This window comes from Lonchura striata, chromosome 14 (assembly GCF_046129695.1).
Source record: "Lonchura striata isolate bLonStr1 chromosome 14, bLonStr1.mat, whole genome shotgun sequence".
In the NCBI taxonomy this organism is placed as follows: domain Eukaryota; kingdom Metazoa; phylum Chordata; class Aves; order Passeriformes; family Estrildidae; genus Lonchura; species Lonchura striata.
Window position 1 is genome coordinate 10,000,001 of NC_134616.1, and position 23,106 is coordinate 10,023,106.

At 40.7% G+C, this 23,106-nt stretch overlaps 1 protein-coding gene across 14 annotated transcripts in view; it reads right to left on the minus strand.

Moving 5' to 3' along the window:
* The window catches only part of TENM1 (teneurin transmembrane protein 1), a 794,184-nt gene that overhangs the window by 25,638 nt on the left and 745,440 nt on the right, over window positions 1-23,106 (minus strand). For all 14 annotated transcript variants that reach the window (XM_077786535.1, XM_077786536.1, XM_077786540.1 and 11 more), the window contains 3 exons: window positions 22,750-22,904; window positions 4,169-4,535; window positions 1,879-2,389 (listed from right to left, as the gene is read on the minus strand). In XM_077786535.1, the coding sequence (XP_077642661.1) occupies window positions 1,879-2,389; window positions 4,169-4,535; window positions 22,750-22,904 (1,033 nt within the window). The remainder of the gene's footprint in view (window positions 1-1,878; window positions 2,390-4,168; window positions 4,536-22,749; window positions 22,905-23,106) is intronic.

Sequence of the window (23,106 nt, forward strand, 5' to 3'; positions counted from 1 at the left end):
CAACTCAAAGCATTGGTGAGGACAATGTTATCCAGCCTGTAGTTAAAGCTGGGAAAGTATGTAAAACTGTTTAATTTAAAGTATGTAAAACTGTTTAATTTAGCAAAATTTCTTTGTGTTAATCATCATAAAAATCCTCCCTGGGCATAGAATAAACCTATACTACATATAGCAGGAGGCACTTGCAAGCAGGTAAAGTACTTTAAAAGATCTTTCAACATGTGAGCCATACTTTAAAAAGAGGACCAAGCGATAGTATAGCAAGAGCAATAGTGTGAAATGGTTTATGCTCAGTGTCAGTGGGACAGAGAAAGAATGCCAGGACTAAAGGGCACATGACTAAAGATAATCTGCTCACCCATGCTCTAACAATCAAGGCCCTTCTACAAGGCCTGCTGTTCAGCATTTTAATAGACATGACTTGTAGTTACTGTAAAGGCTCTTTGAAAGTGTCACTGGTCTGTGGTCTGGACTGACATCATCATCAAGTGGGGATATAAATGGCTAACTCTCAGCACTGAAATTATTAAAAAGAAACATGCATACATTTACAGTCAGTTCTGTTTATAAAAGGTGACTGTGATCAGTGTTTGAACAGCACCAGGGTATCAGTGAGCTTCTGTTGTTGCAGGAGAGTTTAAGTTTCCATCAATAGATGTTTGATAATGATAACTGAACTAGGAAGACCCTGTATGCTTTTGTTTTCCCAGGTATTGTAAAAAAGGCCCTCTCTAATGGCTTATACTTATGCTATCCTATTAATTTAGCCTTTGGCAGAATAATAGAGAACAGGATGAAGAAACATCCTGTTGAATAAAAAACCCCACATACTAGGCAGCATTTTCTGTGCTTTTATCCTACTTTCATTTGAAGAAATTATAATTCTAAAAACCTGTAATGACAGGGAGTCAACTACCTCTCCAGGTGACTCAGGCAGTAACTCACTTCTTATCAATGAGTTTTTTGTTCCAATGTCACCTGGATGGTTTTAATTTTAATTTTTGACCATGAACTCCTACATTCCACAGAAAATAGGCACTATTATGCTCCTTAAGGACTCTGAACTAGGAACATGATTTCCATGCAGCACTTGCTGCATCCTCAAACAGGGATTATGATGACTAATTACAAATAATGAGAAATCCTGATACAAAACACTTCTTTATAAATCAAAAATGAACTTTCTCTTGGGTTGTTCTTTCTCTGGGACCAGATTGGGATGTCCTGACTCCATCTTTAAATACATTGTCTTGCTTTTTGGAAGTTCTGTCAGTGGTCTTGTTTATGAAGCCTTTCCCACTCCTGTTAATATACAACCTTTTGCTATTAAATATCCTTTTGTTATTATTACAGATCTTCCTCCCCTGCTGGTAGAGACAGGCTCATTCTTGTCTTTGGATATTCCTTCCTCTGTGATTCTTAATTTCCTTTGCAACGCCCTGTTTTCTGATGAGTATGCTAATTTTCCCCTTTTTGCCCTCTTCAGGAATTTTGCAAATTCCTGATTCATATCACAACTTGCCTGTACCTCTTAAGTTACAAAAAAAAAAAAAAAAAATCTCATCTTTTCATTTAAAGAAACAGATTCATAACAATAAAGTGCAAACGAAGTGTAATTTCAGGCAATTTCTGCTGCACTTAACAGGCACTATGCACAGAGCTTTTACATATGACAGGTTTAGGCACATAAGAAATGGCAGTGCTTTATTTTAAAAGCTTGTGCAACAGCCCTGCTTGTCCTGTCTCACACAATGTTAGTAGCAGGGTGTCTTTTCAAATAACTAGACCTGTCTAAAGAAAGTTTCAGTGCTCATAGGTAAGTTTCAGACCTCATAAAATAGGGTTCCTTGCACAAGCTATTTAATGTCATGCACTTACTCATACACAGTTGTCCATCCGTTTTCATCACTCTTGGTTGCTAGAAGCCCCGTGTTTCCAGGGTATGTCATCAGGGCCAGGTTGTAGCCTTGGGCATAGACCCTTTTGAGAACCCCATTGCTGCTGATGGTGAGCCAGTAGACCTGGCCGCCCGGCACCACGACCCAGAGGGGCAGCCCGCTCGTGTCCCTGCGGATGTGCACCGAGTTGCCGTTGCTGCTGGTGATGGTGCCCACGTCCCCGTCCCCGCTGTAGGAGAAGTTGTAGATGTAGTCCCTGGTGATGAGGTTGAGTGTGTGCAGGTGGGTGCCGTTGATGGTGAACTGGTAGAGCTCCTGGTCGGCGGGCGAGGCGATCTCGTACAGGTTGGAGTCGCTGAGGTGAGCCCTGTTGCGGCTCACGGCGCGGATGCGCACGTTGCCCAGGTCTGCCACGTACAGCGTGGCATCGGGAGACACTGCCAGCGAGGAAGGTGCTTTCAGCTTTGCATCTTTGGCATATCCACCATCACCTGGAGGAGAAATGGTAATTTTAGCAATCTCTAATGCCCTTGTTAAGCTGATCCTCTAAGCCTGACATGCTGCTTCTCTGCAGTATCATTTACAGGTCAATAAAACAATATCCTCTTCCAACTAATTAAATCCCTATTATCTAAGGTTGGTGCAATTCTAAATTAGTCTCAGTGAAGACAAACAGGAATATAAATTATCTAATTCACCAGCATTTTTGCTGAGTCCCAAACCCTGCTGTTCAGGAAAGCTTTAATGCAGAATTTTGAAAGAAAAGACCATGATACCTGAAGTTTCATTCCCTACTTACTGTCTGTTAGCGTGTTATTAAAGTAGAATTGTGTTGTAAACAAAAAGAAAAGAAAACCCAGTAATTCAGCTAAAATAGCGCTGAAAGAAAGATTAGTTTATACTTATTAAAAACTCAACACTGCTGGAAAACAAAATCAGACAGCAGCCAAAAAGCGCCTTGAGAAACAATCCCTTTCAATATCTCTTGACAATTTACTTGATTTGTGTCATTTAAGGTTTCAAAAGGATCTTTGCATTATCATGGTCTGTATGCGTCTATCAAAATGAGTTTACATGAGCAGGATTTTCTGTAAATAGCAAGAAAGCATATTAAACCTCACTCTTGGGGAAAACCACATTACTGTGTGTATTACTCTCCTTCTCCTGACTGAGACATGAAATTGCTGGAGTGTTTGAGCACACCCTATGCTCCCTTGGAAATGGAAAAATCTGTGAATCTTTCTGCCAAGCTGACCTTGCCTTTCACCAAACCAGGCTGGCACAATCGTTATATTTGCCACAGTTTTTTCATTTTTCAGCACTGAGAGTAGTTTTCCTCAATAGGAATCCTGTCCAGGATTCTGTTCCTCACTGGTCTCCCACAGCCACCACTAAAGCTGGCAGCACTTGGCAAAGCACAGGAGCCTTTGATTATGATCACAACGCTAGGTCAGCAACCCACCTTCTCTAGAAGACCATTTGCATTTTTTCCTCTCTGTTTTTGACATACTTAATGTTTTCTTGTCAGTAATTAACCTTTTATTTGAAATGAGAGGCTTAAGAATTATGACAACATTATTATGGAGCTGAACATGGCGGTTCTTAGAGATGACAAGATGGCAACATACTGCACACCTCTGTATGGGAATGCTGCCCTTTGTCCCATTATGTTTTTATGAAATAAAAGAGCCACACTTTGCTTTGGTGCATGCAGGGGAGAGTGGCTGTGCTGCTGAGAAAGTCCAGCCATGCACTGCAGCCCTGGAACTGGCTCCAGTTTGAAACACACAAAGAAAAAGAAATTCTGCAGAGTGTATGTTTGCCGATGGTGCCGTATGACATGAGTGATGAGAAGGCATAAGCTGGTGTTTTGCACTTGATATGAAACCCCTTGGTACTCCTCTTGCTGAGCAGGGCTGCCTGTTCCGGTAGCATTTAGGTACAATTTGGTACCATCTCCAATAGGGGCAAATGCAGCTTTGACAAATGACACAGAAAGGCAGAGCTGGAGCTAATTCTGAACAGTGTGTAATCACTGTATCAAAAGAGAAAAAGCTAGGACCATCCTGAAGTTCCTCGAGTGGCAAGGGAAGACTCACATCTCAGAAGTCAATGGATTAAATTCATGAAGATCTGCTGATAAGGTTTTGGGCTTTCCAAGGAAACCCAATCACTGCTTGTCTCTCCTTCCCCTTGTTACTTTGCTGATCTGCAGCTTTACCAGAGAATCTCAACAGATGACAGACAGGAAATAAAAAGCATGTGCTTACCTGAAAAACAATCACAATTAGGATCAATCTTGCAGTCACAATCTGACGGGGCTCCAGCAATGACAGAAATTTCCCCGTTGGTTGTGACCTGCTGGATGCGGTTGATTTTCCTTTCGTCTGTCTCTGCGATGTAGAGGACGCCGCTGTGGGACACGGCGATGGCGCGGGCAGACTCCAGGGTGGAGTGGATGGCCACCTTGCTCACCAGGAAGTGGTCAATGCCGGGCACCTGGCAGTGGATGGGGCGCCCCGCGATAATGCGCACGCGCCTGTTCTCAGAGATCTGCAGGACTATGTTGTTGTCCAGCACATACAGCGAATTGTCCAGAGGGTTCACTGTGAGGTCTGTTGGCCACTCTAACCGCACCTGGAAAAAATATTAAGGGGGAGGCAGGGAAAAAAGGGAGAAGGAATGATTAGGGCAGTACGGCAGATTTCTTTAACCACCTCTGATCATATCATCAAGATGCCTGGCAGATTCTCTCAGTACTGCTTCTCTAGGACCTTTAATTAGGTTTGGAACAAATTTCAACAAGTATACTCTTTTCTGAGGTCCCACTCCAGTGTAGAACAAAATTTGATTTGAAAAGTAATTCAGCACCCTCTGAGAGGTATTTGCACAAGTCCATTAAAGCGGGAACTTTATTACACCTATGCAGTCATGCAAATAAAAACACACACTTCATGTCATGCAACATCAGCCAGAAAATTTTTTAGGTCTCAATGTTATTGTTTCAAGGTTGCAGTCAATGCTGGCAGAGTGGAAAACAGTGAGAGGTTGTCAATGTTGTAACACTTTAATTGCCTGTTAGCAAAAAAGGAAAATGACATACCAGAAGAGTAGGACACATTTCTACTGTTATTTACTAAGCAAGAAATGTTTATAAGACTTACATGCCACAAAAAACACAAGCTTAATTCTTTGTAACAAAATAATACACCAATATATCTTATTTTGTATGATAATGTAGCCAAGCTTAATTATTTATAATGATTTTGCTTTGTGAATTAATTATTTCAGTCATGGATTAAGTAAACTTGTCATACTTAAGGGTAGCCTTTTGCCTTTCTCCATGCAGGTGAGAGTGCAGACCAAAGGAAGTTTCAAACCAAGCTGGAAGAAATAGCTGAAGAATGACCTCACTCATCTGATATCTTTTGCATTGTGATCTGGAGGAATTAAACATGCTTCAAATTAAAAGCGGGGCTCCCTGTCAATCTGAAAGGCAACCAGTACACAGGCTGCTGATTACAGCATGTGCTGGCCAGAGCTTCAAACTCCTTCTGCTGAGAAAGGCATTGCAGGATTGCAGAACTGGGAAACAACAACAGGGCAGGCCGGTCCCTCTCCCCGTGCCATGCCAGTGGAGGATTTGGACTCCAGGTTGTCTCTGGAAAGGTCAGAAAACAGCAGAGCGCCTGAGATTCCAAGATATCATATTTAAGTCTGTCTCGGGATGCTTTACTTATTATCCTTCATGAAGAGATGGCTCCTTTTATCTGAGTGGAATTTTTCTGGTCTAAATATTTAAATCATCAAAAGACAATAATTACCAGCCTGAAATGTAACTGTTTTATATGCTTTATATGTCACAGAAGCTTTTACTATTTCACTTATTCGCACTTTGATGCTGGTTTTGCTCATTTTCCCACTGTGCTAATTAAAAGCACTATGAATGTAGAGACTGCTGATGCTAACACAATGCTCAGCACTGAGGAACACCATATGGTGGAGTGTGTGGCCATCACTAGCCACCTGCTTGCCTGGGGTCAGCTTGGCAACCTGGCTGGACGCCAAGTCTCTCTCCCTTTCTCAAGCAGCAGTATTTCCTGAATAATCTCATTTCCAGGAGTGCACTGCTGGTTTGGTAAGTGATGTTTTAATAATGTGAGGGCACTGCAGCTGTCATGTCTCATCCTGTGCAGTGACCACACAGTTACAAAGGTTCACGGAACAATCCCATTCCTCCTTGTGCCCACAACTGGCATTAAGACTAATGCTGTTGGGCTCAACATTTCTTCTGAACCAGGTGGTTGAAGCCTTCCAAATGATGCTAAATGTGCTGAACCAGTTGGAAACAGATTCTGCCCATAACAGTGCTAATTTCTGTGCATGTGTGACTGCCTGGGTTCCACCCACTGCTCTGAGGCTGGTTTGCACACCCCTGTTAGCTCTTGCTTCAGCTGAGAGTTCACTGGGACACCAAATAAAACTCTTCACTTAACCGAAAAATCTACGTCTATGTGGCTTTCTCCAAGAAGCTTGGAAAAAAACATATTTGCAATGCACCTTTTAATGCAGAATAATTGCTTTTTCTACCAAAGTAGATGGATTTGTTTTAATGGCCAATAGACACCTTCAACTTTAAGGGCCTCCACAGATGGCATTGCTGTAAAAATAATCTTTGATTAACTGTAACTAGATTATTCACAAATAAAAATATGGGACAAAACCATCTATTTTACCATAATGACCTTGCCTAGCACCTGCCATGTTTTGATAGCTGCTTTTCTTTTTTGGACCAGCCACACAGCCTTCACCCAGCAATAATGTGAATTCCTCCCACTGTGAAGGTATGTCTGGTGTCCTGCAGATAAACAGGGACTGGTTTGGGACTAAACAACTTTTTCTCTGGTTTTTTTGGGGCTGCTTTGGTTTACTGAGATAGAAGAAACTCTTATGCAGCTGCACATTTCACTTGAAGCAATGCGCCTAAAGCTTAACAGCTGTTAACTGCAAGCGTATTTGCTTTCATACTGCTCACATCTGTAAAACTAGCTGCAGTGAGGTAAAAATAAATAAAATTTTAGTTGGAAATATTCAAATAATTTTTGTTACTACACCAGAACTGCTGCCCAGCTCTCTGCTCTGCAAAGCTAACTGAAGGTAATTATTCCTACAGCTTCCCTTCTGCAGTTTAAAGCAGTCATGGATGTATCCATGGTTAAATTTAATCTGAAATATTAGAGCTAGCATACCTGTCTGGAGATTGTAGCATAAAAACCAGCTGCTGCACACTGCAAGCTTATGCTGGTGAAATTGGAGGGGGAAAAAAGGTGCAATAGCCCAATTAAAATCAAACATACACAACAGCACAAATCACTAAGCATTCCTAATCTGAACAAGAATTTCACAGATTTAGAAAAAATTTGCACTGTTCTTGTCAAGATTAGTCTTCATGACATCTTAAACTAGTGTAAGATGGGACTGCTGCTGTCCCACTCCATCCCTTCTCCCAGTGCAGTCCCCAGCAGCAAGGCCAGTCCATGTGTTCCTACAGAGAGCAGGTTCAAGACAGTTTGCTGGCAAAAAACTAATCACCTAAATCAGTTTAAGCTGAAGTGTAACTGCACCCTCAGGTTCACTGTTACCTTGAAAAGTCACTGGTTGTTTACTTCTCGTTAAAGCAAGCTGCCCTCTGGCAGCTTCTGTGACCAAACCATCAGTTGTGCTTCATTCAAAGGCAATAAACATTTTACAGAGAAGCACCTCGATTTTCATCTGATACCACTGTGCCTACTACAAAGTTTTTCCAGACAAAACCTCAGTTAGAGTTAAAATATTAAATCCATTAATCAACCTTTAAATTTGAAGCAGTACTTCACAAGTCTGTGTAAAATAGTCCTTTTCTATATAAGTATATATTTTTTGTAACTCAAAATTGGGCCAATTCCAAGCATTTTTTTCTTATATTCAATGGGGCTGCTTTTTTTTTTTTTTTTGAGCACTGACCAGAAATGGCAGTGCTGATTATCCCATTATAAACAAGCAGCCAGGGTTTGTTTATTCATCACAGACTGAAATGTTCAGGTGACAATTCTGTTTGGTTCATGGGGGACTGAGTATATACAATAGAAATCACTGACAAAACAAGTGAACCCTTGAGCAATGAGACTTTTTGCATGTAAGTATTAACATGTCAGCTTTTCTGGGAATTCAGCATTTAACTGTTAGCATAAAGACAACAGCTACATCTAATAATCCATCTCTGGTTTGAGAAGTGCAAAATTAACACCCACCAGTCTGGCTTTCTAATACATTTTTTCATGTGAAGTGCACTAAGGTGGCTTTAGTTTAAATGAATTTTCACTGGATATTTCACCATGAGCTGCAACACAGGCTGCAAGGGAATTTCTGCTCCAGAACCTAGAGCATCTCCTCCTCCTTCTTCACTGACCTGGATGGCTGCAGAGCTGTTCCTCTCACATATTCTCACTTATCTCTCTTGAGGAGGTTTTTTTCTCTTTTTTAGACACATTATCCCAGAAGTGTTACCACTGCTGCTAATGCCTTGGCCAGCATTGGGTCTATCTTGGCCTTGGATCCACTGGACATGGGGGCTTCTCACAGAAGCCATCCCTGCAGCCCCCCTGCTAAAGCAAACCTTGCCACACAAACCCACTCCATTCTCCCACAGCAAAGCTTGACAACTAAATTAATAGCATGAGCTTTTTGCCCCATGGCACTGCTAGGAGAGTCCACACATATTCTTAACCATACGTGCCTGTAGATGTACACACATGTGGCAAGCACATTTCTCTCCCTCTCAGGATTTTTCATAGAGGCGCACAGAGAGAAATTAAAGAGAAAACAATTTCTATTTCTGCTCCTTGTTTTTCCTATGTGGAATGTGTTTGGAGAATTGTTTACCTGGGGTGAGTGCTTGATTGGATTCTTTGAGCCTGATGGCCAATCCAACCCACCTGGGGCTGGACTCTCAGAGAGGGTCATGAGTTGTGGGAGAGTTAGAGTCAGAGAAAGTAGTATGTAGTTTTAGTATCCTCCTTTTATATAGTATATTAATGTATTTAGCATAGTTATAATAAATAAATCATTCAGCCTTCTGAACTGAGTCAGATATCGGCATTTCTTCCCATTGGGTTCACCTGCATTTACAATACACACATCCATGAGTTAGTTTGTGAAGAACACTGCTTCACTTTTGGTTTTGAACATATGGATGAAACTTTCTGCACATTTTGCATGACGTTTGATGGCTGAGCCATTTTTGCTACTGTTTTAAACAAATCATATCAAACAATTTACACTGTTCATATCAAAGTAAGACAAGTAAAGAGTGAAAAATTTATCCTTGTCTGCAAATGCCAGTTTCAAGAGCTTAACTGTTTGGTTGTGGGGGTAAATTTCAGTGGGATAAGTTTCATTTATCATGGATTAAAAGAAGCTGCATAAATCCCTAGAAAGGCTTCACCATTGCTTTGATTTCTTGCCATGCATTGCTTGTTTATTTTGATTCAATTTCATGTAGTAGCATGAAATTCATGCCAAAATTTTTTATGATAGTCCTGACTGATGGATTACTTCCTATCTGTGCTGCTCAGCTTCAAGCACTTCTGTTTATGCTACCCCTTCCTGTCTTCAGCTCTATGATAGGCACTTGTAGACCTGCTCATGGCCTCTTCTGGATTTCTCTTTTGCTGCTAACTTCCTTTATAAATTTCCTTTTATTTATCTTAAGAATCATAAAATATCCCGAGAGGGATGGACCTGCATATATCTAGTCCAACTCATGACCTTGCACAGCACAGCCCCAAAAATCACACCATGTGCCTGGGGACATTATCCAAATGCTCCTTGAACTCTGTCAGGCTTGGTGCCAGGAACACTTCCCCGTTGTAGGGCCCAACCACCCTCTGGGTGAAGATGGGTGAAGAACCTTTTCCTAATATCCAACCTGCATCTCCCCTGGCACAGCTCCATGCCATTCCCAGGGGTGCTATTCATGCTCACTTCAGATGTTGTTTCCAGGCCAAACCCTTTTGCTCACCACAATGTTCTCCTCCTAAGTAGCATTTTTCTCTCTTGCTGCCTAAACCCTTCTTTCTCCTTCCTCCTGGGAGAGAAGTGGCTCCAAGGAAGGACTCACACAGGCAGGCCATTAGGAGTGAGCTGGTAGTTTACAAGGCTGAAGGAGACTGGTTCTGCTTCCCTGAACTCTTCACAGGATGTCTCACTATATATATTTCTCTCTCTTTTTTTTTCCCTTTAACAATCATGGATATTTTTTCATCATTTTCTGTCAGCTTGCTCTCACTCTGGGCTCTTCCTTTTGTTGACACTGACACTGTCAGCTCCCCTCATCAGCTTTGCTCCTTTTTTAATGGCACACAGTGACACAGTTCATGTCCCGTGGTTTGACACTGGGGAACGTTTCCCTATGGTGGGATTACAGCCTCATCCCGTGCTGGAGGAGCCTTTGTGTCTCCTGCTTCTGATAGCATAAAATCCAAAATTTTACAGTTCAGTTGTAGCAATCCCTGCCCTAGACTTCACAAATGTTGCTCTCTGCACTCACTGGTTCCTAGTGAAAAACCCAGATAAATGAGTTTTACAGCCTAATGGCTGCTGTTTTCTACCCTGGGCTGGGAAAGCAGCTGTGGCACATTTACAGATGCAGCTCAGAGGTCTGAGGGCCACCAGTTCTCCAGGGTCTTGGCTCAGAGAGTCTCCCTGCCAGCCTGCTTTTGCTTTAATTATTTCCAGCTGATGAGGGACCTGCTGCAGGAATATGAAGGAAAGGCACCACTTCAACAGCTTTCACTGCTTGTCTTTGCTTGCTTCAAGACTAGCTGTGCACTCATTTCCCAGCTCTCTTCTTGTTTTATAATTTCTTGTTATTTTTTACTGCTTCACAACTTCAAAGACCGTATCTGGGGTCTAGTAAATCGATAGAAAAAGTTGATTTCTATGGGGACGGTTTTCAAATCGTCCTTATTTAACAATAGAGGGAATATTATCCAGAGTCACATAAGCACACTGACTATAAAAATCAATGGGACTTAGATTGCTAAGCCATTTAAGCCTGTTTAAACATGGTACCCATGGTTTACACAGGCTATGAAAGGAACACTTTGTTAAATGCCCAGAAGGAATTTATGAAGTATTTAGAACAGACTGGTACCTCTGAGAGGAGGAATCTTAGACTCTTCAATTAAAATATCTCAAAATAGACCATGAATTTGAATCTAACCCAAACATGTCTCCAGTGCTGGAGTGGGAATAGATGTCCTCCAAACATGCTGCTGCAGGTAATTTGCACAGCCAAAAGGAGGGAATGGGACCAGGTGGAAATCTAGCTAATAACAGGACTGGCTCCATTCTGCCTCACTTTGTAACTCACAGTTCCAGGTCCTGGGGCTTGTCAGACAAGATGGCACAAAAGCGAGGTTGCATAAATCTTGAGTTTTGGCTTCATCTCTCTATTTTGGGCTCAGAAGTTCTGGATACAGAAAGCTAGTGTGCTGCCAATGCAGATAAGGGAAAGGAGTATCTGGAAAAGCTTTAATTGAGACAGTAATTAAGAGCTGTTTGAGAACAGTGAGGGGCTGGAGCTAGCATGTTATTGTGTCTTTTGTTTCCAATAACTGCTGAGCTTCATAAAAGCATCTGGCCTGAAAACTGAGAGGATGAAAGCATACATAAAATGAAATTTCCAAAACTGAAAAAGGCAAACCCCTCGCTTTCAGTAACACCAGCCACTGGGAATATATCACCTAAATTCAGACTCTTCCTTGAATTCTGAATAAAACTCCAAATGAAAATTTAAATTAAATTCTTGAAATTAAATCTTCCTGCAAATTTGTGCCCAGGAAATCGCCTGCCTCTGCAGGATCTTGACCTCTGACAACAGCTCTGCTCCTTTAACTCCAGGGATGGCAGAAAGCAGGACTGGGGGAAGTGAAGGATGAGGATCTGCTGCCAGGATGTTTCCAGTTGAGATGTGGGAGCCAAAACTGCTCCTCAGCCAGCTCAGGGCTGTGAAACACATTCCCACAAGGATCAGAACAAATGCCAACTCCACAGCTTTCACAAGAAAATACAAATTCACTTCTGTGGTTTAAGCCTTCCCTTAAGAGTTAAACTCGCAAATACAACTTCTGCAAGGGAAAGAAAACAGGATGGGAAGAATAGCTATCCTGCAATTCATGCTTATGGCAGGGCATCTTCTATAGCAAATTCCTACAACATTATGCAATTCAGTAGTAAAAGCTTTTTAAAATCCATTGTAAGAGTGAACTAATTATTTACTGAAATTTAACAGAGAGTTAAAGCAAAACAGCTACAGAAGTTTTATGGCTATCTTTAAATGACACATTTTTTCCCTCATAGATATAAAAACAGTAGGCAGAAAAACCAACAGAAGTAATTTGAGTTCTTACTTTTACAGAAATTAGTACCAAGATCAATTGTTACCACAAGATGATTTTCTGCAATTAATCTTTCCCAAGTATTTACACAATAGGTATTTCAACTGGGGAAAATGAATGCCAATAAACTAGCTAAGGTGCTGAACAGAAAGCAAACACATACTGCTGTAAGACTTCAAACAGCTAACAGAAAAAAATTAGGCACCTTGCATTTTGCAGAACAAACAAGACAAGAGCATTCTGTGCTGCAACCCTTCAGTGAAAGCATTTTTATTGATTAAATGCAAGAAAATGCACTGGAGAACGCTTGAGTCTAGTCTGAGACTGTAAGCAGGCACTCTCTGCTTTAAATTTCTGTCAGTTCAGGGCTTTGGTTACTGCTGTGATGCATATTTGGATATGCATTGTCAGACTGTGCCAGAACAGCTTACAAGGGTAACATTTAGGACTAAAGCTTTTTAAGCAAAATTCAATAACTACCACTTGACTGAATAACATATCTCAAGCCTGAGATGGATTAACTTGGACATAGAAGGAGAGAAATTCTCTTTACTTGCCTTCCAAAAAGGTTCTAGAAAAGAGATTTTAAAAGTGCACCTGAAATTAGTTTTGCACCGGGTTCCTAATCAGATCAATAGTTTTTGATTTTCAGTAGCTGAGTTTGAAATCTAGAAAGGCATAGCATGGCTTCAGGCCTAGAAAGGCTCAAAGGGCTCCACAGAAATGCCAGGCAGGCTCTAAGAAAAAGCTCTAAAAGGCTTCCAAACTACTGCAGGAGAAAGATCCAGTGGCTCTCAAGCCATGCTCCAGAAGCCATGGATTCTGCTGCTCCATGAGCTGTAGCTCTAGAAAGGCTGCATACCTTAAAAAGTCCCAGATGCCTTCAGAGTGACCCTTGACATCTCTAGTGAGGTCCTAAATATCTGGATCTCAGGCGTCCAGCAGCTTCTGGACCCAGAAAGCTAAAAGAATCCTTAGCAAGTACTAGATCTAGAAATGTCCTTTAAAATCTCTTCCTTATTTCTTCAACCCAAATAAAAAAAAAAAAAAAATGAAGCAAATAGCATAAATCCTTCTGATTGACTGAAAGCATACAAAAATAATTTCACAATGAAATTAGTTCCTTAAGACTAGACTACTTATACAAGTTTCAACCATTTGAACTCTTCTGATTCCCTAAATTTTTGGCACACCTTTCTTGAGCCACCCAACACACATAGCTTATGGCAGCAATAGCAAAAATCATGGGTTTTTTATTGTCACTGTTGATATGGACAGAGAATTTTAATTCTGAAGTAGCAAGAAAAAAGGAATAAAAATGTAGAACATATGGATGGAGGATCTAAAGAGTATTAAATCATATCGTGACTTTCCCTGGTTCTCACTGGAGACAGCTACACACTGTTCAGTTTCCCATTCTGCTTTGAGCAGTTGATTGAATGGCTATTGAGTGATGTTCAGACATTTATGATTTCCTGCAATGTGACCTACATTGCTAAACTTCGTAAATTTATTCTCCAAGGCAGTGTATCATTTTGCATGGCATACTCATCCCAAAGGAAGCTATCAGCAGGAGATGAAGCCCAGTTTATAAAAGCTGAATGTCCTCCAGACATTTTTAACTAATTTGTTTGTAAATGTGTTATTGTCAGAGTAACATACTGTATAAAATGGTGCTCTCTATCATTCTGTTTGCAGCTCTCTGTGACCTGAGCCCCATAATGCACAGCTTTAAGAACACCCTCACTGTGGCACACTACAAATGGGTAGAACCCATTTCTGTCTTGACATTCACAATTTTTTTCCTCCACTGAGGAAAAATTTTTTTCCTCCACAGTGTCTTTTCATTATTTTTTTCCCTTGGCACAGCCAGTGGTAGAAAAGATGCTGCAGAAAACATGGTATCATGGAGAGATGAAATCAGGCATTCTTACCTGTCACTGCCCAGGCTGCAGCTCCTGCCATGGTATCTACTCTGACCAATGCAAGAATTTCTGTCCCTGCAGTGTGTGACATCTCTGCAGGACAGATCACCTCTGATGCCTGCTGCCCTCAAGACTCCAGACTTGTGACAACCCATTTGGTTGTCACTCCTCTGGTCCCCTCCCTAAAAAAAAAGCTGTGCAACATTTCCAAGTGGCCAATACAGTGTGCAATCTGAAAGGTTTGGAACAGAGGCAGTAAAGACAGCTCCACACAGAGCTCAGTTATTATTGTTATTCACTTCATAACACAAAAAACCTGTTACATCTGTGGGAGGTCCTTTGGCCCATAAATAAGTGAAGGACTGCTTGGTGAGAGGAGGAAAGCAACATGCACACAGTTCCAGCCCTGACGATTTTGAAAAACATGGCTAAACTAGGAATTGTCTCCATCAAAACAGCTGTTTGTTAAATCACAGGCAAACCTTGCTAGTGGCTGTGGATGAACCACTGGATTAAAACAAAAGGAGGGACATTGCCTGCTTGCTTTGCCTCTGCATGTTCCTTTGAACACCCACATTCTCTTCTCAGCAGATTGACTTGGGGCTTGGAGCCCAGGATGGCAGGGACCAGCTTTCACTATCTGATTATTTATGGTACCTCTGCAGTGTATGAAGAAACCACATACATCCGTATGTATACACAGTCACATATGCACATACAGATAATAGATTAGGTATCAATATCTCCTTCATGCTTACATTTTGTCTATTATGTCTCTGCAACAGATGAAAAAAGACAGATGTAGTGACCAATGTATCTCAACACATTGCAGACTCCCACCAGTCTGACAAAGCTGTACTGAACATTTTCTACAGTGCAATTCAATACAGTAGATAATAATTTTCTGCCAAAAATAACTGATCCACTTTACTGCATTGTCCTGAAACCATATTTAGATAAGAGAGATAATCAAAGGCTACTTGCACATATGAAATAAAAGGTGGAGCTTTAAGAGAAGTTGGTTGCTCATGAAAGACTGACAGGAGAGGCAAAAATAAGACAGGCTTCTCATCTGGGAAGCCATTCCCCAGATGGCTAAGACAAGGTCAGGAGTTTGTGGAGCTGGGCAGTGTGACACAGGTGGTGGGTGAGCTGGAGAAAGCCTGGGGGTGGCAAGGCAGCTTGGATGAGCTGGTGGGTGGTTATGTGCAAGGCTTTGTGCATGTGGGCAGCGTTTGGCGAGTGTGGAGGTTTCTTCTAGCTGCAAGGATGCATCTGAGAGCACCTGGACTCAGGGCTGAGCTGCTCCCTTCTCACCAGCTATCCAATTCTTAAAGAAGATTCTTTCTTCTTGCAGTTGCTTATTAGAAACACAGCTTTGAAAGAAGAATTAAAACTTTTTGTATAGCAGGAAGTAAGAGGGAAGTAAGGAGCAGAGGTCTCTTTCACTTCCTCATCAAGTGTCTAATACTGCCTCAGCAATCAAAGGAAAGGATGCAATAGCTGGAAGAATTCATTAAATGTAGTCTTATACTCAGTCATAATGGATTATTTATGGCAGATAATTGAGATAAATTTCTGTTCTGCAGGTGCTCAATACAAACAGAATATTTGGGCTTTAAGGGAGAAATGGCAGTGTGACTTCATCAGATGCTACCTTGTGTCTATGACTAATTTCAAATTCAGTGATAGAATAATTTGATTGGAATATAAATTAGTTCTGAAGAAACCAGCCTGCTGTTTGATATTAAAAAAATGACACTGTACACCTACAAGTTTGATTTATAAGCTGTCAGACTTTTTTTCACCTGAGGTTCTAATCCTATGAGGCTCTTTTTGCTCAGCTTCTGTTGAAGAGAGGCTACTTTGCTGATCCTGTACTCCAGAAAAAGATATTTGCCCTTATACATGAAGATCCATTTTTAGAAAGGCTTTTAGCTTGGTTTGGCTTCGCAGTCTGGATGCTAGTGAATGCTTGCTCCTGCATATGCTATTATGGCTGGAACAATTTTGTATAGACGTACAATTTCTGAAGAGTAACAATTAATTGGAGGGACACCTCAGTTTTGAAAAGGTTTGAAAATGCCTCAGTGAAGACCTGTTCTGGTCTATTTCTCAGAAGCACATACTTTCTTGTGAGATACAGTTGCTCTTTACTGCACACTCACCTCTCACTACCCTTTCAATTAAGCTTGGTGAAGTCCTGGTTCCACTCAAGTCAGTGGCAAAACAGCTGCTGGCTTTGCTGGGGCCACGACTTCCACTCCAGCAAAGCCAGAGAAGAAAGAACACGAAATAAAGCAGTAGAAGAAAAAAGAACCAGAGAACAAGATGACTTTATTTTGGGAAAAAAAAAAACAAAAAACAAACCAGCTTTGTGGACTCCTTCATCCAGCAAGACCCAGAAAAAATAACAAGAGTTCTTTTTTAAAAAGAAAAAAGCTCTGAAAGTCTTCTGTAACGGAAGACCACAAATAAAATAAAAGGGTCTATAAATTGTTATTTCTGTTTTGTGTGCCTTTGTTCTGCAATTTGGAATATTTATGCTGCATTAATTGCCCACAGCTAGAAGGACATATCAAAAGACACAGGTAGAGGACTAAAAGGAAAAGAAGAACAGGAGTAGTTCTGCAATACTTTGCAACAGTGAAAATAAAGTAGTCCCTTTCTGATGGCACAATTAGAATATTGTGCATCTAGTGTTAAAAGATGTCTTTTCTTCTTTCTGCTTTTACAAGAATGCAGTTTATAATGTCGGGTACATAGAGAAATACCTAAAGGAATAGTGTGTGTTCTGACCTACAATACTAATTAATTAATCAGCCCCTTGTAATCCTGCAGTTGCTCTGTAATATTCTACTCTCAACCTGGCTTAGAAGTACTTCAGCCTACAATCAATTTGGTTTTGTGCTGGCAGCTCGCTTCCTGTGTTCTCACCCGGTCATCAGATCATATTTTTGTCTTTCACATTTTTCTTTCCTTCCTCCAAATGTACCCAGTAAAAGTTCTGTTCAGGCTGTGCTTGCTCCGATGAGCAGACCCTCATTGCTGCTTTCATGCGAGGTCACCATGTCCTGGGAGCTTTTTGTTCTGCTCAAAAGGCTTCCACAATGCCACTGAAGCATATTGTGCCTGTGCAGATGCTGCTGGGGAGCGCCTGCAGCACTTGTGACTGCAGGAGCAATGTCAGCGTTTGCATTTTTGAGATATGTAATACATTTTCAAGCAATTCTGCTCATCTTCACTCCTGCTTCCCAGCAGTCTGTCTCTCGCTTCACTATTTCAAGTAGGTCATCAACAGCACCACTTATTACCCTCTCCCCTCTTCTCCATCATTCAAAGCAGGCTGCCCAGGACACAACATTCCTGCCACGCATGGGTCGCCTTTAAACCCTGTTCTAGAAATCTGCCTTTTAATTTGACCTGTGCAAGCAAATTGCCTACGTAAGTAACACTGTCACATTTTTATAAGGGAGCAAAACATTTTGCAGTGTCACTGAAGTTTATGTGAAGCAACACAATATAGATGGTTTCCTCACGTGGAGAACTGCTGAACAAAGGCTGATGAAGTGCAAATGTCAAGAAAAAGTCTTCCAACCAAACCTTTCATTTTGGAACACGGCGGTGACAGTTATTAACACCATCAATCAGGTCGGAGCTATTGCTTTGGCACAGACTCGTGCCTAGTGGGACTGACATAAGCACAAGAACAAGACCATGGTTCCAGGCAAAGAAAAAGCTCTTGGGATTCATTTTCTGTTGACTTGCAAATGTTTGGTCTCTGTATTTGCAGTGACTGTGCTCAAGATTGGTTTAAACAGCTCCCAAATAATACCTGCAGCCACTCACACAGATAAAAATGACTTGTGGTTTGGAGCGGTGGAAATTCAGCCCACATATTTCTCATGGGAGGAAAGATACAGGATGAAATTGCAAGATGGTAGAAATATCTGCTAATTCTCTCCTCAGCTTTCACTGTAGCATTGGAGGCAGAAAAGCAAAGCTTATCACTCAAGATGAGCTGTAGTGTTTTTACTTTCACACAAAAACTCCCACAACGTCAATATAACTTCCAAGAACACTGGATCTGATGCAGTCTGGCTTCCTAAGGACTTCTGTCGCATGGCTGACTGACTTGGGAGTTTAATAAGATCCAAGCGCGAAATGAAGTTTTCCTGTGAATGGGGCATTTATTACATCCTGAGTAGAATCTCTGGAGTTTAATAAAAGAAAGCTTATGCTGCAATATTTCCTTTTGAAAGGGCACTTTAGGTTTCTGTCCTCCAGCTGGATTAATATTTTTTATGGAACATGTAGGAATTTAATTGCTGCGAAGGCGGGTGTTTCTCTACAAATTTGTTTGAAATTGGCCCAAGCTTTTAATTTACTGTGAGGAAAAGAATACTGACAGACAGACAACAGATAGATACCCACACAATGTGCTCTCAGCTGCTATCAATAAACTAGCTAAAAAATATCAGTGTAACCTAGAGATGTGCAAACATGAAGAGAGTGTGTACATGTGAGATAAAAAACAATCTGGAGAGGCCTCTGGTCTAGACAAGGATCCAGCCCAAGGCCATCAGGCAGTGAAACTGAATGATGATCCCATCTCTTTTCTTTCTCTCTCCATCCAAGTCCCTTCCCTTGGCACTCCTGTTGTGGCTCGTGACCATGTAGGTGTCTGCTGAGGTCCTGGCATCAATAGTGAGTGTTGAGCACATCCACATAGATATTCACATGCTCAGCTCTGAAGAACCATTTTCTTTAGGTTTGCTCTCTCTATTCACTAATTAAAGAACACTGAAATATCTGTGCAGAGAAGAAAAGTCATCCAAGTTCTGAACAAGCTGAAACAGTACTGAGAATGCTGGTGGACCATACAAAGAGTTCAACTGAGTATCCATTTCCTTCTAAATTCAGATTAAAATATCCCCAGTGAAGTATGAGATCAAAGTAATTAGTCAGAGCTTGGTCGTTTATTTGCCACAACATATAATCTTTTCAGCCCCATCTGTCCTTTCTTCCCCTGGTTATGAATGCAGAATATTATGCTTAAGAATGAGAAGGTGGTAAATAACAAACACATAACGATTACCAAAAATAATACCATGAAAACTGATATTGAAACAAATTATTAAACCCTTTCATAATCAACTCATTTATTAAAGTGATTGCCTTAAAGCTAAAGCTTGTCATTTATGGTGGTGTTTGCAATGGACAGTTACTCTACATATTTACTCCAAGAGTACATTTTTGTACTTCAGTAAATTAAGAAATACTGATTTTGGGCAAGTTGTTGATTTTACTGTCAGAACAAATTTAGCTTTGAGAAATGATTTTATTAACCTATTTCATAAGTCTCTCTAAATACACAATTTGTGAGCAACACACATTCTCTTGATTTAAATGCTATTTGTAACTTAGCCAAAAACTAATTTAAGTGGAGATGGGCCAAATTAATTTTTCATTTATGTTTATGCCATTCTGGAATAAACTCAGCATTCTTGCAAGGATATACACTAGTTTCTAAGTGAAAATATAATTTTTTTTTTTTCATTGATATAATTCCAGATTAACATGCTTGACTTCAAGAGGGTGTGATTATTTCATAGGCTTTTCTGGTTATCAGCAACAGTTTTGGAAGAAGATGATTGAGCAAATTTGCTACAATTACTTTTCAGAACATGAATTCTCAGTATTTATTTCATGTCTGTGATTTACTGGGTATGCAAAATACCTCAAAGGTGTGGATTTTGTGAAAAAATTCAATAAAAAGGTATACTTAAACCCCCTCAAAAAAAATCCTCCAAACAAGAAATGCTTCCAAAGGCTTTGTGTTGCAGAGTGTCCACACTGCGACTTCACTTACCAGACTTCACTTACCAGTGAAAAATATACAGAAAATTATATAGCATTGCTACCCTTGGAAAATGAGACTGGCCACTTTTTAGGGACATGTTTATATGTCCAACATAATTTACTATGTTTTTTAGACTATTTACTATCATGATTCACAATTTAATTGAAGACTATCTCAATTTATGGGTAAGACCATGTCTTAGTTTCCCAGAAGACTGACAAAATTGAAAAATTTTGCAAAATGTGCAGCCATATTTTCCTGCAGCATGGAAACACCTGATGTGTTCCAGGGGAAAAAGAAAGTGTTTATTCCTGCTTCTATGAAAAGGAGACTGTACCCCAGATGAATGAAGAATGATTTGCTCTATGACACCTTTTTTCTTACTATGACTTTGCAGAAGCCCATCCTCCATGGCATTGGTACTATGTTGTAGGGTGAGGTAAATGAAACTTGTTTCTGGCAAGTAGCCAGCCTATGAATAACTAGCGTTTTAGAGCTATTAAAATCTATTTTACAAATTTAGCACGTTTGATTTCAGCCCAAAACGTTTACTTTTAAAATTCAGTTTAAATTTAATAAATAAATTATTTTATTTCTAAATTTGCCAGGCCCCCTGCTGAGACTTATTTGCTAATGAGTAGTTGCATTTCTCAAAAGGAAACGAAAACAATTAAAACTCCCTATTTGAGATTTAGCGAGACATTTTCTTACTGAGCAAAATCAGCAAAAACTTGAACACAGAACCACAGCACATATTACAATTGGCAAACAAAGCAATTATTTGTACAGGCTGAGAGTGCAGATGCAGAAGGAGAAGGCAGGGAGCAGACGCTGCGCCTGGCACCCTTCCCTGACCTCAGAGATACCCACTGTGCTCCTGGGTGCCCCAGGCAGTTGTTAGATGTACCCTCGAAGCAAGTGCAGGTGCTCAGGCAGCTGGGGCTCCACGGAGCGTGGCTGCTGCCAGCTGGTGGGCAGCAGTGCAGCGGGAATGCCGCTGGCTCCCAGCTGCTGCTCAGCACCTGCACCACAGGCTGGCCTCAAGGAGAGGGGCCAGAGCAGGAGCCAAGGTGCCCAGAAGCTGCTTAATCTTAAAACCATTACCAGGCTAATTTAAATTTGAGTTTAGCACAACTAAGCCAGTTGAGCCTGTTCTGCTTTATAGAGAATAATTACACACCAACTGGACCCAAGAGAATACAAAGGCCTGTCTGTCTTAGAACAGGGATGCTGAGGTTCCCCTCCCCACATTTGCAAACACATAGAGTGCACTGAAACACTAAATACACAAAACCAAAAGAAGTTTCAGCTCAAAATGAGGAAGAAGTTCTTTATGTTGAGTGTGGCAGAGTGCTGGAACACCTGCCCAGGGGAGTCGTGGAGCCTCCCTCTCTGGAGACATCCAAACCCCCCTGGATGCATTCCTGTGTCACCTGCCCCAGGTGACCCTGCCATGGCAGAAGGTTGGATTGGATGATCTCCAGCGGTCCAAAATTCCTAAGAATTTTGTAATTTGGTGACATTTGAAATGGAACACAGACACTTCTTCCTGCTCTGATTCTAGTAATAAAATCCCTGAGTGCTTCTGCACTCAGTGACAGCAGCATTAAATCCCTTCATTTGACTCTGTGAAATTTCATTAAGAACAAACCAAAACACTGACCCCACATTCTTCAGGTATGTGAATGGAAGACCACAGTCATTTGCTATTACTCAAAATCTACTCAGAAACAAGCAACAAGCTCTTACCATTGTTACGCATTGAATTTTAACTGTGATTCTCCAGTTGTGAAGGACAGAGGAAAGGGCAGGGAGAAAATGAAATGAAAAATTAACCTGATCCTGGTTATTAGCTCACACAGACCATAATAGCTTAGTATGTCACTTGAATGTCTCAAGATTTTTTCAAGTACAACTTCTCCCCTGTTTTGAAGCTGATTAATTCAATTATTTATTGGCAAAGGCCAAGTCCTTCCATGTGCTGTCTGTAGGTATGCTTGCTGACTAGCCAAGAGTACCATTTATGTTTCTCCATGATTATCCATATTTCTTTTTCAACATAAACTAGAGATGTGATAAGTTCTTTTATTCGTATTTCTTTCAATATTCCTATTTTGTTGCTCTTGACATAGGAACTGAAAAGTATTTTGAGAAATTGAAGTCCAATAGTTTCACCACAATATTGCTGTTGCGTAATTACTTATTCTAATGCTCCTGCATGACTTAGAAGAGATTTAGATGTAAACAGAATATCTATTTTTTTCCTTTTACTAGTTTAAGCAAATCAGTCTGAATGCTGGACTAAAGGAAAGCACTTTAAACCTCTGATTATCTTCTTAGAAGATCTATCTCAGAGTAGCAAGCAACTTTTTAAAGCAGTTTGTATTTTTTACATAAGACCCTCTATACATTCACAGGCCATCTCCAGGGAAAAAAATCAAGTGTGGTTTTACACTTATACACCTTAAAATAATCATGTGAGTGGAAGAACTACTCCATACTGTGCCATTCAGAATTATCTGACTCATCCAGCATATTCCATATACAATCTTGGTACAAGAAAGAAAGTGATCTGTCTCTACAATGTGTATCAAAGTGACAACACATAAAAACGAGGCGTCTACCTGAGTGATGTCCATCCCAGAGTCACAGCTCAACGGCTGGGTTGATGTGAGGCCATTTGAACCTATTATTGTTGTGATCACACCATTCTCATCAATTTTCCGTATCATTGTACCATCAACAAAGTAAATAAATCCGTGCTTATCTACCGTGATACCTGGATGAAGGGGAAGGATAAAAACAGTGTTAGTGCTGGCATTATCTTGATTAAAAAATATCAGCTTAAAATGTTTCCTCTCTTCTTAGACTACGAAAATCTGCTGATTAAAAAAATATGATTTTCTCCCCCCACCCATTGAGGCTTATACAAACTGTATATGGAAAGTTAATATCCATCTATCAGATTCACTTTGACTTAA